Raw genomic sequence first — 19,228 nt, 5'->3', positions numbered from 1 at the left:
CGGTTACTAACGTAACCTCGGTTCCCTATCGAGAGGAGGGAACGACTATTGCGTAAGTAGCTTACGCTATGGGAAAACTCAGTTTCTCGAGAAATACTGAAGTCTTTATGTAAAACGCATTGCAGCTGCACAGCAGACAGTGATGAGCGAGGCAGCTCGGTCATTGGCTGTGCTGCGGCAACTGCTCGAACCAGTGACGGGCGACTTAGAACGCGCGACCAAAGGGGGCGCGTCCCGCATTCGCGCACTCAGAGCCTGCTGAAATTAGCATATGAGGGCTATATAATGAACGTCCCGTCATGCCAGTTCTTTTAGGTTCAATCGACTGAAGCGAACTGACCAAGCACAGACACGGCAGCTTACGCAATAGTCGTTCCCTCCTCTCAGGGAATACATGACAATAGGCACACAATCTACATTTTTGAGACATCCAGCCTGAGCTGGGGAGGTGTTTGGCACTGTTTGGACAGTATTGATATGTGGGAATGCGCACTTTAGTGTGGACATGTGAACCCTTAGTGACACAGGCAGAAAATGACTCTTTTGGTGATTTCTGTGTGTCGCCGTGAAAACGGCGTTTGATTGCAGGTGAGCGAGTTTTATGACTGGCCCATTGACTGCTGTATAGACATTTCCAGCCGCCTGTAAGGGGACTGGGTAATGTTTTAAATGTTTGCGAGGGAGTGGTCCGGCATTTGCGAGATGCGTACTCCCTCTCTTTCTTCCTGCTGCTAGACTTACGAGGCTCTGTGTTCAGGGTGATTCTGGGTCGAGGGCCTCGTTGCTCCTGCGGCTTTCTTCAGCCAGCGGAACGCGAGCGGCGTCGAGCGTCCTTTTCAGGTCTGCTCTTCGGCTGGGAGACGGGCGGCTCTGCCCTGGCTCACTGCTGCTGCTGGGGCGGTTTTTGAGATGAGCTGGAGCGCTTAGGCAGGAAGTGATGCATAGCTTGCGAATCCTTCCGCGCCTCAGTGAAGCGCTCCGTGAAATCTCTCACCGTAGGTCCGAACAGGCCGCTCGGAGTGACAGGTGAGTCAAGGAAGGGTGCCTTATCCACGTCCTTCATCTCCGTTAGCGTTAGCCACAGATGGCGCTCAAGGACGATCAAATTAGCCATGGCCCGGCCAATGGATTGGGCGGTGGCCTTTGTGGCTCGCAGAGCTACGTCCGTAGCACTGCGCAGGTCCTTAAAAGCGTCGGGTTCAGGTCCAGACTCGTCCATTAAGCGAAGAAGTTTGGCCTGAAACACTTGTAGAACCGCCATCGAATGCAGCGCTGACGCAGCTTGACCGGCGGCGGCGTATGCGCGACCGGTGAGAGCTGATGTGGTTCTGCACGGCTTCGATGGGTGAGACGCTCTGGCCTTCCATCCAGCGGTGGAGGGTGGGCATAGATGGTTGGCCACAGTCTCCTCTAGGGGCGGAGTTGCCTCGTAGCCTCTTTCTCTCGCGCCGTCCACTGAGGAGAGCAAAGAAGAGAAAGAAGGCTTTAGGCGAGCCGAGTGCAGGGCTTTCCACGACTTTGTGAGCTCGTCGTGCACCTCAGGGAAGAAAGGAGAGGGTCTCTGTCGGGGGGCCTGCTGGCGCTCTGCAGGAACCACTCATCCAGCCGGCTGCGGGCGGGTTCTTCCGGAGAAGACCAGTCGAGCCAGAGGTCTTCCACGGCCTTAGACAGGATACGGACGATCTCCGAGTCCATGCTGGTGCCCGCGCTCGTGTCTGCTGATGCCGATGGCGCGGGGTCGAACGAGCCCGGCCAGTCGTCGGATGCAGCGTCAAGAGAGAGGCTGTCATCCTTTCCGTCGTCGTCCCCTGATGTGCCGAACGAGGCGAGACCCACCGCTTTGTTGGAGGGGTGCAGGTCCGCCTCGCTGAAATGGACCGGTGGCGGGGAGACATCTGGTAGCGGTGATGCCCGCGGGGACTGAGCCGGCGTGACATCACCGGAGTCGGGGTGCTCTGGCAGCCTCTGTGAGCGGCGCTTTTTCTTGCGCGGCTCGAACAGAGGTGGCAGCACGGGGGCAGCCGGCTCGCTTGCGGTGAAAACGGCAAAGCGAGTGCGCAGCTCGGCGAGGCCCAAGGAATGAGTGCAGCTTCTGCGTGGTCCAGACCCAGGCAGCGAGTGCAGATGATGTGCCGATCTCCGTCAGAAAGAGGGCCTCTGCACGAGGCGCAGGCTGAAGGCATTTGAAACAACGCCTGGAAAATAACTCTTTTACTCTTAAAAAGCGTTGCGGGGCGAACGCTTGTTCAGTAAAGGATATGTGATGCGAGCCGGATGGTGTAGCAGAAGGCTTTGAAGGCGGCTGAAGATGCCAGCGTCCTCTCAGCAGTCCCGCTGTAAGCTTGTCCACGGCGGCGAAAGACTGCAAAAATCCGGAGGATCCAGCAAAGAGAAGGTCTTCGCTGAAGGAGATTAAATCTAAAAGAACTGGCATGACAGGACGTTCATTATATAGCCCTCATATGCTAATTTCAGCAGGCTCTGTGCGCGCGAATGCAGTACGCGCGCCCTTTGGTCGCGCGTTCTAAGTCGCCCCGTCACTGGTTCGAGCAGTTGCCGCAGCACAGCCAATGACCGAGCTGCCTCGCTCATCACTGTCTGCTGTGCAGCTGCAATGCGTTTTACATAAAGACTTCAATATTTCTCGAGAAACTGAGTTTTCCCATAGCGTAAGCTACTTACGCAATAGGAGAGACCTCTCGATAGGGAACCGTTATTATAAACTGAAGTAGGCTACAGTACCGACAAATTAGGCAGAATGCAAATACGACGCGATGACGTCATTAATATGCTAATGACGCATGACGTCATCTGGCGACATTTAGCTACTTTTCGAGCAGGCTTTAGCTACTTTCCATTGAAAATAGTTGGCAACACTGTTCTGGTGGATGTATCTCCCAATTTGAGCCACCTGGACATCGATTATGAACATGACTGGAGCGGAGTCATAACGTGCTATTTTCATGTTGATATATGTTATACGATTAAACATTTGAAACAGAAATACTACCGTAATTTCTGGACTATAAGCCGCAACTTTTTTCCCACGCTTTGAATCTCGCGGCTTAAACAACGACGCGGCTAATATATGGATTTTTCCCGCTTTCAAATTTTATTAAAAAAAAAAACTTCCCATCATTCAGTCATTTTGTCACCCTCAAGACACGGAGAAATGCATATGATGCAGCTTTCAAGTTGAAGGCGATTGATCTGGCTGTTGGAAAAGGAAATAGAGCTGCTGCACGGGAGACGTTGGAAACAGCAGCGTGATGAATTGACTCTAAATCTGAGGATATTCTGAGGCTATTCAACTCCGACACCGAAGGAGATGACTTCAGTGGTTTCGTGTGCACAAGAGGAGGAAGATAGTGACCAATGACTTTCTTGCTAGGCTACTGTTTACTGCAAATTTTTTTTTTTTTTGTTACAAGCCGTGTGTGGCAGCGGGGGCATGGTCAAGCGCCCGTCCGGGAGAGAAAACACCTGAGCTAATGTCTAACACCTGTGTCTAATTTCAGTAAGCATGGGGAGAGCGGCATAAAAAGGCAGCAGAGAGAGAGTGAGTGAGTGACAGACAGACACACGTCAGTCTAGTGTTGGCGCATAGAAGTCCAAAAATTGAGAAACTTTATCAAATTGATTGTAAACATTGCTGTGGCCATTAAAAGCCTTACCTGGAACGTCAAGTGCCCTGCTTCACGTGTCCTTCTTGGGAAAACTGGCACCAGTGTGACAGTTTTCAGCACTTGATTCAAGTGCCCTAACCGCTTTTCTCTCCCGGACGGGCGCTTGACCACGCCCCCGCTGCCACACCGTGTTTCGTTAAAGCCTATTTATTTTTCTTACAAGCCGTGTTTCGTTAAAGCCTGTGTAAAGTTAATTTGTTTCAATGTACCGGTAGGCACCTGCGGCTTATAGACAGGTGCGGCTTATTTATGTTTAAAATAATATTTTTTTTTTAATTCAGTGGGTGCGGCTTATATTCAGGTGCGCTCAATAGTCCGGAAATTACGGTATTTGCTTTGACGAAGACAAACAACACTCTTATTTACATATTTGAATGAATTTTACACTTAAAGCACTTTTCAATATAGAACAGGGGAGTCTAACCAGACGTGACTAGATGCTGCGATACGCGATAAAAAATATTTCCATGTTAATCAGAGTTTTTGTCCAACCCAGTCGTGACACACGATGAGTGACATCGATTTCTATTTTATAAATGGTTTCTATTTCTGCGACATCGTGACGGCCAGCACAGTCAACAAATGGTGTCACACACCTACCAAATGTTGTGCTTGAGGTCTCGTTCTCTTTAGTCAGAGATCTGTCTCAAGCGTGCACGCACGCACGCAACGCACGCACGCACGCACACACACACGCACACATAGGTTCAGAACGGTAGTGGGGAGACATACCGGCTTATTCTTACTTACTCTTCGCTTCCCTTATCTTATCCAATCTTATGCATTGCGTCTAGTTAGGACCAGGTATTAGCCACCACCAGTATATCTTAATATGATTATTCAAGTGTTTTATCAACTATTAGGACATTGTTTTGAACACTGATTGTTTATCAAAATTTGTAACCACAAAATCGTACATAGTGCAGCGTTAAGGCTTGACGCTTAAAGTTGAGGACCTGGGACTTGACTTGGACCTCTCTGTCTTGGCTAGGGAATTGACTTGGGACTTGCCTGTCTTGACTTATGACTTGAGATTTGAATGCAAAGACTTGAGACTTAGTTGTGACAAGCAAAACAATGACTTGGTCCCACCTCTGGGAAGAGGCGAGGGGAGATAAGACGAGACAAAAATCGAAGTATATGTAGGACTTAACTGACAATTATGTGCAGAAATTCAACTTTGTAAATTAAAAACAAAATGTTTTAAAGGTGAAAAGGTTGAGACACTCACTGCTGTCGAAGATGGGCTGTGATATTACTGGGTCCAGTCTACGAGAGAACCCTCCATCGCTGTCAGGCAGGAAGGCCGTAAACATGAGCCGAACCACGCTCAGATCCATTTCCTTGGCCTGATGAGCGGCTGCACTGCTGATCAGGATCCTCTCATGATCTGAAATACATTCCGATTGATGTGGTCAGGATTTATTGAGGTTGGTTATTGTTGATTGTTAATAGTTCTGAACCTCACGCATTCCTTTAAAATAATCAAGGATCATTAGGCTTTTCTGTGAAACAAAGATTTAGAGCAATTAGTTCATCAAGAAATCAGCCATACAGTTCATCCAGAGTAGACGTTGACCAATATATCGGTTTTGCCGATTAATGGGCACCGATAACAGATTTCTGGAACTATTGGTTATCGGCAAAAATACACACCAAATGTTTTTCCCCAATGTGTCCGGTGCTGGAGCAGCTGGGAAGGATCCGTTGTCATTATACAGTATGAGAGCAGCCTCTAGAGGCAAAATTAATACTTCACTTATGCCTTGTGTTGTTTGTTTTGACGTGTGACTACACACTGCATGGAGCGGAACACTTCAGATGCGGATTTAAAACTTCAACAACGAAAAGGTATGTATACAATACACTACAGTACACATTGTCATTTCATTATAAAGTAATTTATTTGTTGACTAGATGCTGCATAAGTAGAGAGCAGCAGTATGTTTGCTGACAAGACTGAGAGGAAGCTAACATTAAAGCTATCCTCAAGCGGTTAGAAAAATGTGACAAAAATACACCCACATTTTTAAATGTTACGATTGTTACCATCTATTACCATCTATTTGCATTTGTTTATATCCAGCTGGCCATGTTTATGCATTCGTTAGCCAGCAGAGTTGCATATTTAAAGCTAGTGACGTGAGAAAACAAATGAATATCTTCATGCAGTCAAGAGTACGTGTAAACATATCAGAAACGCATCTGATTTCAATTCATTGTATTTATCCTCACTGTAATCTGATAACTTCAGATAGATCACATTCTTGCACTAAAACAGGCTAGACAGTTTAACAGAATGCAGGTGTCACAATATGCTTTTAAAGTTCATTTTAATTAGACAAATCATCTAAAAAACTGTGCCCCTGTACGGGACACCGAATAAACAAAAAACAAAGAGAAACAAAGACACTCGTCTAATGCACGTTTACATAAAAAAACAAATGGTTGCAAAAGCATTCAGTATGAACAGCCCCTTAGAGTAAGTAGACGTCTTTGGCTGTTGCGTCTTGCTCTTATAAACATTTCTCAGATTAAGCAATGAGTTGTTTAAATGCTTTGTCAGGTAACTGTTAAACTTGGAAAAATGTGTCTCAAGATCCTAACGTTCGGTTCCAGTCTGTTGCGTTCCCTCTGCTTGAACAGTCCCTGGCCTGGGCTCATAATCTGATCCGCTTCACCACCAAGATCAGCCGAATACCACTATCTGTGAATATTGCTACTCTACATTTACAATACATTTAGGCACATTACTTAAAAATGAAATGCTCTTTTTTAACAGCCAGGATTGGAATGTACTATGCAATAATATAACGGTGCTTTTATGTATTTATTGCGCCCTCTTGTGGACTAAATTAACAACGTCAATTTAAAATTCAGCTGACTTTACAATTCGAACACTAGTTCATAGATATTAATATTTATATATTTATTTCATTTAAAAAAGTAAATACATCTTCATTGTTCAGTTAAACTCTTTATTTTTGTAATAAAGTTCAGCGCTATTTTTCTTTGAGTGTTACTTTTTCTTTCAAAATCAATAAAAAAAAATATCAGTTGTTTAATCAGTTATCGGCAGGTACTGCTCAACTTAGTTATCGGTATCAGTAAATTCCGCTATCGGTCGACCTCTAATCCAGAGATCAGTATTCTTATTACAAGGTTAGTCCCTCTAGAGTAAACCACCCAACTCCACGTGCAATATGAATGCAATCAATGTCACTGCCGAGACTCAAACACAAACATTTCCTACCTGCGAGTTCTCTGGGCATCCGGACCTCTCCTTGGAGGGCGTCTATGTCAGGATGGATGAACACACCATAGTTATATCCCATCCTAAAGGCCTCAATCATTCTTTCCTCCAGAACTTTAGTCACATTCTTCTTTGTCACGTGCAAAATTCCCAGGTTAGGAAAACTGCAAATAATTTGAAAGAAACATTGATTATGACTTTTAGCATCATTATCATAGTTGGCAAGAGTGCTATTGATCTGAATTAGCAAAATGTATGTTGGGAAAACAATTCTGACCTGATGCTCGAATCTTTCGGCTGCAAGTCAGCGATGCAGATTCCTTTATCACAATGTTTGCCAACCAGGCTGTGAGCATGGAGATGGGGCTCCTGAGTGTTGGTCACCAGCTGAACTACCACTCGCGCTGCACCCTGGTAGTTACAGATCTGTTATCCCACAAACAAAAAGAACAAAAAAGAAAGTCTCAATTATAAAACAAATAAGTTCCAATGCTAAAATCTGACTGGACTAGCCAGATTCAAAGCGGTAGTAAAATAGCCAAGATGCATCTGTGACCACACACTAACTGAATTCTATATTAATGCATAGAGATCCTACTGAACCATCTTCCTCAGTGGAAGAATTCCTATTTAGGAATTTGGGAGGGATTAGAAACTAAATCTTTCCAGTTTGGTTCTTTCTGTGCAGAAACAGTATTTTTTCATTCCGGCTGCGGCATTCTGCTGCCTCCTGTCCATGTGGTAAATAAAATAATAGGTTAAAACACTCCATTTAAAACGAGAGTTCACTGTGCTAGCGGTGAGTGATATACAAGTTGAAACGATAGAGTTCCAATCAGTTTTAAAAAATTAGGAAGAGCTTGCAACCTCTGGATAGAAATAATATAAGCAGGTCGTCCGTCCATCACTCCCTTAGTTACTGTTGCTATTACCAACAGTGTCAAGTTTTCATAGAACTGCTTGTTCTGTCGCTGGCAAAGATTGAGAGAGAAGTGTTCGGGTTAAGTGAATTTACCCAAAAATTATTAACCTACTTTATGTAGTAATGTTATATAGCTGTCAAAAATTTCTCAACACTAGGGATGTTAATGATTAATCGATAATCAATTAATCTGCATTAATAATTTGATCGATTAGGCTTATCGATCGTTGATTACGGTAATTAATTTCAGGACAAATGCGTTCAGTAAGACTTTTATAAGGCTATCTATACAGTCTGCATGTCTTCACTGCATAAGAAGATGCACAGAAGAGAATGAAGCAAGCTCAAAGTAAACCATGTTGGAGCACTTCTCTATAAATTAACATTATGTTTTGTGCATACACCATATTAGTGTGTTAAAGTATAACAAGCACTGTTGATCCACTGGTCTCCTTGTTTCATCCCAACCTACAATTACGTCAGTGATCGCTGGGAAACCAGATTCAGCTGACATCTCACCAGCACAAGAGAAACGGTATGTTATCCTACGGTATGTTATGTAGGCTGCTGTGTTAACGCAGCATGCTCTGATAAAACTTAATTTCAAATCAAAAAGTACAAAGGACCAAAATATTCCGTGATCCACAATGTAAAGTTTTAAAGAAATCAAATATGTATACAAGTTATATATCATGAATACAAGTTCTAATTAAGAGTAAGTAATTCATGAACTAATTAAACAATTCACAAAATCATAATAAACATAGCATAAATGTATTACAATTTACATACTAAAATATTAATATTAAATATCAAACTAAAATATTTTAAGGGGAAAATGTTTATTCATTTAAATACAAATTATTTGGAATCCTTCATGTGCATTTTGCAGTATTAACGTTAACGATGAATTGGTTAATTGATTGTTAATTTCCATGATAATCAATTATGAACATGTCTGAAAATTGACATCCTTACTCAACGCTGTAAATAATGTTAGTAATTTCAACATAAAAATAATGTAAAAATGCTGCAGTAAAATGTTAATTGGTTAACTGATAGTTACCTTATAACATACAGTGAAACATATTTTTTAACAAGACAATACATGCAATTTTATAGTAAAACAAAATAATGTTTTTTAGAAGTAAAAACTACAATTTATCTGATAGTTAACAGTCAAAATGTATATTGTGTTTGACAACAGGAAACAAGAAATTGTGTCATTCTGAAAGTTTACAGTGATAAACAATTTGGTGTTTGGTTTCAAGAAAATTATCGGGACAAAATAATAACGATACTAACTGGTTACAAGCATTTAAGATAAAAACTGAAAACAGTTTCTAAACCCTGATTGTAATAATACAAAATAATAAGAATTATCTTTAAAATGTTAAAATTATTTTATTATCATAAATAACCATTAATGTTTAATCATATTCTTATTCTTAATAACAATCATAATAAGATAAAATATGAATAAACAATAACACTAATGGTTATTATATTATTATTAAAATATATTTTATATTAATTATATTAATATATTACAAAATATTACATTTAATAATAATAATAAATGATTTATACAATAATTATATATTATAATTAATTGTTATAAGAATTAATTATTATTTTATTATTAAGATAAAATACTGTTTCAGTAAATAACACTAATAAATATAATTATAATAATAATGATATAAAATAATAATAATAATAACAATTATTATTATATTCTAAAATTAATTAGTCTCTAATATTATAATTATATAATTATATAATTAATCATTAATGTTTTATCTTATTCGTATTATTAGATACATATTAATAAATAATAACCTTAACGATTATTATAATATTATTATTATAATAATAATACAAATAATATTACAAGTAATAATAATTATTTATACAATATAATTAATTATATAATAAATATTATGATTAATAATAAGATAAAATATCAGTAAATAATAACACTATTGTAATTATAACATTAGAAATAATAATAATTATTATTATTATAGACCATAAAAATAAGAATAAAAATTATAGTAAAATTATAGACACAATTTGATATTTTTGTGTTGTAGCAGCTTTGTAAATACTGGGATGCATTTCAGTGCAAATCAAAAAGGCAAACCAGAAGACATTAAAAGGTAAGGAATGTCACAGGTATGGTAATCTCATTTCGGTGTGGGAATCCCCTGCTTCACGGGGAAAGTGGGCAGACTATTTGTGAACATTTCCACAATATAATTCAGCCTTTATTATCAAGAGAATCTCTAAAGCTAAATAAAGACAAGAAAGAGCAAACTCAACTAAAAAACAAAAGTGCTCATCCCGTCCGTGGTGACCTGAAGTACAAGTAATTCAAAATCATTGATGAGAAATGTTAATCATCCCTTCAAATTAAAATAATCCCTTTGACTCATATTTTGGATGTGTGGTTTGACTGTGGTGTTTTCTATAGGCCCAGTTCAAATGTCAGAATACATTTCTCTAGGACAAAATGAGTCATGCACATAGAAATATCAACCCCCAGAAAAAATACCCAGCCGATATCAAAGAATACGAACACAAGCCCTCTAGAAAGATCAAAACGTCATAAAATATCACGAAAGCATTGATGCCATTCATGAAAACATACATGACCTCTTATACCTACATCACTCTCTCAGATCTGGCTGTGGGTTAAACGCTAAAGCTATTGACAGCTGAGCAAACAGTTGATGAGCAATTTGGGCAAAAACTGAGCTAATTTCCCTTGGTGCAAGCAATAATATATATAACATAAAACCTGAAATCCATACGATAAACCTGTAAGAAGATAATGAAGGGCTCATTTCAGGGGTAACATTTTCCTTGATCCTTTTAAGTAAAAAATTTACAAGTCAAAAATTCCTCCGCAGTACATTATTTTTAAATGCTCAGGATTCTGAAATTAACAAACGCCTGCCCAAATTTACACGTCAACAATGCTTCTTCATTGTTCTGAAACTTGCGCCACCCAGTCACGGTGAGGTAATTTGTAAACAAGAGTCCACAGCCCACAATCACTCAGAAGTGTATGTGGAAAGCACACACACACCTTACATGTATGTTTGCTGCATGTCAGTCGGAGTGTTTCGGAGTGAGAGGGGGCGAGCAGCCACACACTTCGTTTCCCATCTCTAACACCGCATCACACAGAACGAGTCTTCCCACTAATTACCTCAGTGACACATTGAGGAAATTCCCAAACTAACTTTCATCATACAGGAGAACATATTAACAGAGAACATAGTCTTTCTATCGTTCTTTTCTGCCCTCTCTTTCCCTTTTGTTTGCTTCTGTTTTCTCTCTCTCTCTCACTTCCCCAACTATCAGCCAATGAGTGTCCAAAATAATTGACCTGACACAGATAAGCAGCCACTATTTTTAGCCGAGTGATCCACAAAATATTGCATAAGCTTTATTTATCTGCTGATAAAAGAGCCATTGCGAAAACCATGTCACACAGGTCTCTCTAGGCCTGCATGGCAAAAAAGATTAGCAAAAAAGATAGTTCTAAAAAGCAACTATCAGCACCAATTAATTGGTAAAACCTCTAATGAATACGCTTTATCGCAGACATGACACTCATTACGCGTCTTCTTTTCGGTTGGCTGTACATGAGTCTCAACACATAATGTGACATCATCTTTCCATAAACATATGCAAGACAGAAAAGGCCAATCACAATTTAGTATTCAAATGAATGCAAGAAAGAACACTTCAATTCAGAATGCAAATATTAGTGACGTCATTGCAGTCAACCATTGGATCAACCAAAGGCGTAGGTAATTGAAATGTTTAAACATAATTTTTATTGCAATGAACATTATGGTTAATAATCAATTAAGAAGACACAAAGCTGCTTTTTTTATAAGCACTAAAGAAATAGCAAACATTAAGGTTTATCCATGTCTTAACCTAAACTTCATAAACAAACCACAGCAAACTGTAAGAAAATGGGTCTTTGAACCTACCTTCACTTGTGGGTAAGACTTCCTGTTCTTCTCGCTTGAGGCCCCTGGGAGTCCTCCATGGGAGGGGCCCTCACATCCATAGCGGAACCTGAAGCCCCTCTGGAAATTAAAATTATAATGAGTTTGTTACTGTCACTGACCATTGCCCAGGCAACCAGTTCCTGCCCAACCTTTTTCCATTACTGTGTGTTTGTATCTGGAGTATTTTTTAACAACACAATAGAGCATAATGACTTACTGAGACAAAACCATGCCAAAACACTAGCAGAAGCTAGAGAGTCTCAATGATGAAGTTGTCTGACAAATTCATGAGAAAGCAAATCCATCAATTACCTGTTTTGGTTCTTCTATAATTCGCACAGATGGTACGTCGACTGCAAAAGGAGAGATAAGGAAAACATAAACAAATGACACTCAAAATTGAAATATAAAATTGACCCTATTTACTTTCTTAATACACAATCCTCATCTTATTGTACACAATGAATTAGTGATTCAACAACTTTCACTTTAAGCTGTTTCAGCCAACCTGGTCTCAAAGAATCTTTACCTACATTTTGGCAAAATGATTTTTACATGCAAAGTTGTAGGAATCGCGTCACTTTCTTGTTGAAATGAACACTAGAGGCGCTACAACAACAACAACTTTTATTCATTTTTACACAAATCATGAGAGAAATGGCAATGATATCTTATGTCTTCTAAACACGTTCACGATAGCGCATGACTTGTAAGGCGACACATTTTAACATGTGCATTACATAACCAACTACTTTTACAAGCTTGGTCAACTTTGATGAAATTGTGCAGTTGGTTAATTAAGAGTGCATTTGCAAAGCAAAGGATCAGGGTACAAGTCCTGAAGATCACGCAAGCTAACATGTGAGCCAAAAGCCTAGTAATCTTCTATTTCAAAGTCAATGAGATGCAACACAAACAGCAATAATAGCAAACATGACTAGGATGTTAATTCAACCAGAAGCAGGAAAATCAAAGAGACTTGAATACCAATTAAATCACATAGACATTTTGAAATGATTGTTTAGCAACTGGTTTTCTGTAGATATTAAAGACTTTAGTTCTCGCTGTACCACGTGTTTCAACAGAAGCGTAAGCCTCTTCCTGTGCTGTACAGGGACTGATACCACATCCTTCGCGAAGCAGAGCTAAATCAATCCGCGTCAAACCTGTAGAATTTAACCTCCTCCAACACAGCGTCACTGTATCCACCAACGTAATCACATAAAGAAACAGTGTGTGTGTATACGATGTGAACAGGTACTGTCTACAACATGATCCACCTATTACTGTCTTGATGAGATGGCGTCTCAAGTCTAAAGCAGATCTCCATACCACAGGTGCAGTGGTTTTGAGATCTGAACTCAAAATTTCAATGCATTATTCTATCATCAGATTGAATGAACAGCATCAAACCAAAGTAGCATGCCTGATGACTCTCAAAAGACTTTCAGGATATTGGAACGTTGAAGCTACAGAGCATTCACACTGACAGCGTTTAATCGCAATAACTCACCAAGTCGCGGGTCTAGATGTTTTTACTTGACTGCTATATCCAACTATAAAGACCGGAGCTTCACTGTCTGCTTTGCCATGTGTAGTCACTAGGGCTGGCCCCTGCTAGTCGACCAAATGTTAGTCGATGAAAAGAGTCTTGGTCAATTAAGTTTTGACTGGTCGGTTGGTTGCAGAAAAATAAATAAATCCACAGCAAACAGACGAACACTGGTATTCCCGCTGGTTGGATGCTAGGTGGGATTATGTGGTCATTTTCATTAAGCAGGGTTAGGGGTTAAGACTACACAATAAAGCAAGACACCTTGATTTCAAACTTTGAACTTTTTATTTAAAAAAATAAATAAATTTACAACAGTTGTCAACGTCTCTCTGACAAAGATTCTACTTCATCGCAATATCCAATTACATCAGCATCCCCTGGGTTGAGGGATCAGTGAATATTCTTGCTTTAGTATTTCTGCATAGAAAATTTCATTAATTTATTTAAAAATTTTTAAACTTAAACCAAATACATTTTTTAATTCAAATTGCACTCCAAACGAAATGAAAAAGCAAATAAATAAATAATAAAGTGATAAAATAATTATATATATATATATATATATATATATATATATATATATATATATATATCTCTAAACATGTATTCGCTCTAAACATGCAGACGGAAAATTACTTAGAAATATTAAGATATAAAAACAATGATAAATGTAAAAATAATAATTATAATGATGATAATAATCACTGAAATTTTCATTTGAGGTGAAAGTGTTTTTGTATTATTTTGTATTATTTTATAAGCTGCATGTTTGTGGTCACAATGAACTGCTCTGTGGAAATTAAGTGAACTGAACTCAAAGCACCTCCTGAACTGAGATGTTTGAGGTCATTTGCAGCACTCATAGACTCATAAAAAAAAATAATAATTCAGAAGACAGAAACAAAGAAAGAGTGAGAACCTTTTACATACACGTGTTACATACACCTCGGAACAATCAGCGTGTCATATATGCACATATACGGCTTTTCTGTCATCTGTTCTTAATAATATAATAAAATGTTTCTGTGCGTGTCTGTGTGTCTACAGGCAAATTATTTTTAATATTAATTTGATAATAATAATAGCCCAATAATAATAATTTTATACATTAATGGGAAAACAAGCCAAATATCGTCTTGACATCATCAAAGGCATCAGCTATTGGCGATCACTCTGACTATCAGCGATCCCCGAGATCATCGACTCTCGGCACAACCCTAATGTGCAATTCTCTCTATTAATTAACAATATGTTCAAACAATCTCCTTGATGGCTTTTCCGACACAATCAGAATCATTACTTCGGGTCAGTGTGAACAGCATGCGACTTGTGCATCATATTACAAGTCTTATGAAGGCAGACGTGACTAATTTTATATCACGATAACGATTTATATCACAATATAGTATTTTTTTTCTTCTTCTGTACAATCAATTCTTTATTAAATAAACATATTGTAATGCCTATTTTTTGATAATCCATAAATAAAACCAACCAGGTTTGTTTTAAATCAACCTTACATTACGCATTATGCCAGATTTCAGTCTATGTTGACCAATATTATTATTATTATTACTACTATTAACTTTCTTCAACAAACTCAACATCTTCTTAGAGCAATGCGACAAATAAAAAAATGTATCCAATAAAAATGTGACTTAATGACTTAAGTCATCTCTATAGAGAATATATGAATATCTGTAGGCAAACATGGCAGGTTTTTTCCCCTAATATCAAACATAATTGAACTGAATTTTAGTAAATGTGGTGAGCAGTTTAAAAACCCTTTATTTTGGAACATAACACAGTGTTTTCATTTTTGGTCAGTGGTGGTTAGAATGTCAGGCTGTCAAGCCGTTTGAGTTGTAGGACTTCCTTCAAAGAGCTTTGAGGCAAAAAAACTCCAATGGGTAACGTTTTGTGGTCTGAGCCACAAAATCGAGAGAAGACAGATTAAGTAAAGCAAGCAATCCCTCTCTGCGCTCTTATCTCTGGAGCACAAATATCGGGAACCTTGTTGGACCCATGCACACTTGCGCGCTCCAGAGCCAGCATGCGCAACACTCAAATGAAACAGAGATGCACTTGAGAAGATGAGATGTATATTTAGTGCTTATGAAGCGCTGAATGCAAGATGAATATAATTGAATTTGCCGACATTTTCAATGCTGGAAAAACCCTGTCCATGTCTCTTCACGTGAACCCCTGCCCACTAACAGAAACACAAACATGGATATTTATTTACATATTGCGATATATCAATTAACACTCCATATTATCGCCATGAAATATATGTTCTTATCGCCCAGCCCTACCCGAAATGTAATTTTTCAGTGAAAATCTTTTTGGTTGTTGCGTGTTCATGAGAGCTATGACAGATGCTCGTTCACAGTGGCATGCTCACAGAACTTGCACTATTTTTAGTGCTAAAAGCTTACACTCAAATGTAACGCCTACAGAAGACTTGGAATATGACTCACGAGTCGTATGGAACACATTTATGACACTTTTAAAGTGAGTCCGTATCAACTGCCATTGTATTGGAAAGACTTGCTGGAATATTCAGTGTTTTTTTCTGTTGTGCATAAGAGAGAAACTCTTAATTAATCTCATTTTTGGTGTGAACTATTCCTAAACCAAAAGTGAATCTAAAATTAAAGTCTTCAAAGCTCCAGTGAGGATGTTGTCTGTTCTGAGCTCTACAAGCAAACTCCGGTAGATCAAGAGAGCATGTCGAAAGCTGCCAGCATCAAAACTACTTATCTCAGAGTTGGTTTCTCATGCAACCACACAGCGGTGAAGAGTGGTTCATGTCTCTGCATTCCAATGAGGAAGTGAAACGTGGGAAAAAATAGATCTGCTCCTGTAGTTCAAACCTATTCAATACACAAATGACTGCGTATGACATCACAAAACCAAAGTCTGTTCAGAAACTTTGATGTTTCTGTGATTTTTACGGTGTTTGGCATCACTGAGCTACACTGCATGGTGTTTTGGAGTTTCTGCGGAGTGCAGTGTTTCTTGAGAAAGGAATAAGACATGAAGAAAAGAGGAAACAAAGGCCAGTCTTTCCTTATCCATTCTGCAAGTCATTATCGAGACCTTGATTGTCAGAAGAGTCTGAGAACTCAGTTGTAGGAAACTCTTACCTGCCCTCAGTGTATTATTGTTGTGTTGGATGGCCTGAAACTGGTCCATGGGCATCCATAGCTGCTCCTCTCTGAACGTGCCCAAATGGTCCATGTACTTCAGAGAGAATATAAATACAAAAGCAATGACACACACACTGAAAGATTTGTACTGAACTTGAGCAACAATGCACTTCATAAACAGCTCCATGACTTTTTAGTATAATCACAGATGAGGGATTTTACTAAGAATGAATCGTGCTTGATATTTCAGAGCACCATTGCCTGGTAAAATTGGATTATGGGTGGTTAGTGAATATCTTGCAGGTTTAAATACAGCAAATATAGCTTCAAAAGTTTTTGGTGCTGAGTAGAGTGAGTCAAAGTTGCAACCACAGAAGGCAGGAAAAAAGACAACCTCCTCAGCTTTCTAAGAGGCACTTCCTGTCTGATGCTGTGGTATTTACACCAATTAATATGTCCTGTTTCAGATTTAATCATTTACTATCAGGCTCATATGCATTATCAGAAAGCATGGAACACATAGCTTGGATGTCTATTTTTGTCTTGTGAATGTAATTACAACAGTTTATGCTGTGATATCTACTTCCTGCTAATGATAATAATGATAATTTCGATTAATGAGCAAACAGCTACAGATGCTCAAGTGTTTCTAGGTTAAACAGAGCAGAAAATTCCTCACCCCTCCATGAGCCGGGAGGTATGGATCTTCTCCAGCCATGTTTCCTGAAGGGAATAGTAAAATCCATTACTAAATTTACAAGTTCATGAAATCCCTCATAAGCTCTGATTTTCACACAAAAAAAAATCAGAGCTCTAGCACAAAATGGCTAGAAAAGTGAAGTTAGCTCTGAGAAAAGCTCTAGCAGCATTTGTTTGCAGATTTGGTTCCACTTTTAATATGTGAATATATTAATACTGTGAACCATGGAATAATTACTTTATAATATTTACATTTTCTTTATGAAATATTTTGTGGCTACTGAAACTGACAAAGATGACAGTCTTCCAAATGACTCAAACGCCTAATAAACTCAACCCAAATGTCTGAAAAACTCATGGTTTACCTCAGATTTTATTAGTTACACGTTTATTACACATATTAAACGCTGACAGCAGACTCGAGCATCTCTTTCCGCCCATTTGTAACAAACTGTCACCGTAACATAAGAGAAGGATCATAGAAAGGTTTGTTTTGTTCGAATTCAATCAAGATTCGATAAATCGTAATTTCGATTCGAATTCTGGACGCGCCAACGATGCCCACAAATGCTCTTTAGGTCGTAGCTCACTAGGCTTTCAGACATTTCACCTTAAATCTATTACATATTTCATAAAACGTTCTTCTGCTGGACCTTGAGCCACCTTAAACAAATAAGCATGATCATTAACATAATGAGATTGTATTACTCCAAACAAGCTTATTAAATGGCTGAAATGTGCAATTGGCCTCTGAGGCAGAAGTAGGAAGTTCAGCAGGACTTGATACAAAGTATCACAACAACCTTTAGATGGCAACATGAGCAGCAACTCAAGCATGGCTCGATCTTCAACAATTTGTGTTGCTTACCTTTCCTGATAAATATCCGATGGTCAGGATCAACATCAAACAGCTGGGAAGTTTTGTTGTTACTACTTATTTCGCCATGTTACGTTGAAGTCCACTACTGTTTGCTGAGAGAAAGTAAGTTCAAGGCAGCTTTCTTATTCACGATGGTGGTTTCGTTAGCTGGACGTAATATGCAAAAGGTCCGCTGAGATTACACAGGCCAAAGGATCAATCGATTTTTAAACTCCAGTTGTAAATGAGCGCAATAAACCATGCCGAGTTCAACACGTTCGTTTGAATAGACAGCTTGACTTCCTTACTGGAAATTCCCTGTGACGTCTCTCGTGTTCAACATGTCTTGAGCCAAAAAGCGTCCTCCTGCGCCTACTGGTGGACACCACTGGAAGAGCATGTATTGAAATACTGTGTGTTTATGAGAGAAACATGAACTGTGTTGCTCATGTCCGTTTCAACGTGAATCCAATGGAAATTCATTATACACTTGGCGAAATGGTCACAAACTATTGGAATACAAAATATTAAGAAAATTAGTTATACTAAATTATATTAATTACATAAGTAATATGACGTTATTTAAATTGTACATATTATACGTCATAGTTTATTATTTGTTTTATACTGACGTTTTTGCTAATTAAAATAAAAAATACATATACATATTTTTAGTCTTACTGTAAAAAAGCGAAAAAATGTTGAGAGATGTGGTAAAAGGAAAAGCTAATTTTTCACATTGCTAAGTACAATTAGTTTAATGCAAAACAAAAATAAAAATAAAATAAATAAATGATTTGCCATTTACCAACCTGTGTTGTTTAAAACATTTAAATGTAGTTTACAAAATATTTGTTTTTAATTATGCCATAATTTTTATTAAATATTTGACATTTATTCTGAATTTACCCTACTTAATTGAATTGGAAATGTCATTCAACTGAAATCCGTAAATCTTGACTGAAATACACAATAATAATAATTTAAAATTTCCACATTTAAATTGCAAAAGTTTCAGTAAATTGAGTATTTCTTAACAACTCTTTAAAAATATACATATACACACAC

The 19,228-nt window shown here is 38.6% G+C and overlaps 1 protein-coding gene across 2 annotated transcripts in view; it reads right to left on the bottom strand.

Annotated features, from left to right (window-relative positions):
* nfkb1 (nuclear factor of kappa light polypeptide gene enhancer in B-cells 1) overlaps nucleotides 1-18,493 on the bottom strand; it is a 35,569-nt gene extending 17,076 nt beyond the window's left edge. For both annotated transcript variants that reach the window (XM_052149903.1, XM_052149904.1), the window contains exons 1-8: nucleotides 18,170-18,493; nucleotides 17,282-17,325; nucleotides 16,600-16,696; nucleotides 12,208-12,248; nucleotides 11,875-11,973; nucleotides 7,217-7,365; nucleotides 6,940-7,103; nucleotides 4,918-5,076 (exon numbers count right to left, since the gene is read on the bottom strand). In XM_052149903.1, coding sequence (XP_052005863.1) covers nucleotides 4,918-5,076; nucleotides 6,940-7,103; nucleotides 7,217-7,365; nucleotides 11,875-11,973; nucleotides 12,208-12,248; nucleotides 16,600-16,696; nucleotides 17,282-17,320 — 748 coding nt within the window. In that variant the 5' untranslated portion in view covers nucleotides 17,321-17,325; nucleotides 18,170-18,493. The remainder of the gene's footprint in view (nucleotides 1-4,917; nucleotides 5,077-6,939; nucleotides 7,104-7,216; nucleotides 7,366-11,874; nucleotides 11,974-12,207; nucleotides 12,249-16,599; nucleotides 16,697-17,281; nucleotides 17,326-18,169) is intronic.
* Nucleotides 18,494-19,228: the final 735 nt, after the last annotated feature.

The sequence above is a fragment of the Xyrauchen texanus genome, chromosome 19, assembly GCF_025860055.1.
Source record: "Xyrauchen texanus isolate HMW12.3.18 chromosome 19, RBS_HiC_50CHRs, whole genome shotgun sequence".
Taxonomy (NCBI): Eukaryota; Metazoa; Chordata; class Actinopteri; order Cypriniformes; family Catostomidae; genus Xyrauchen; species Xyrauchen texanus.
Note: the sequence above shows the minus strand (reverse complement) of the source record. Positions and strands in the feature narration are given on the sequence as shown.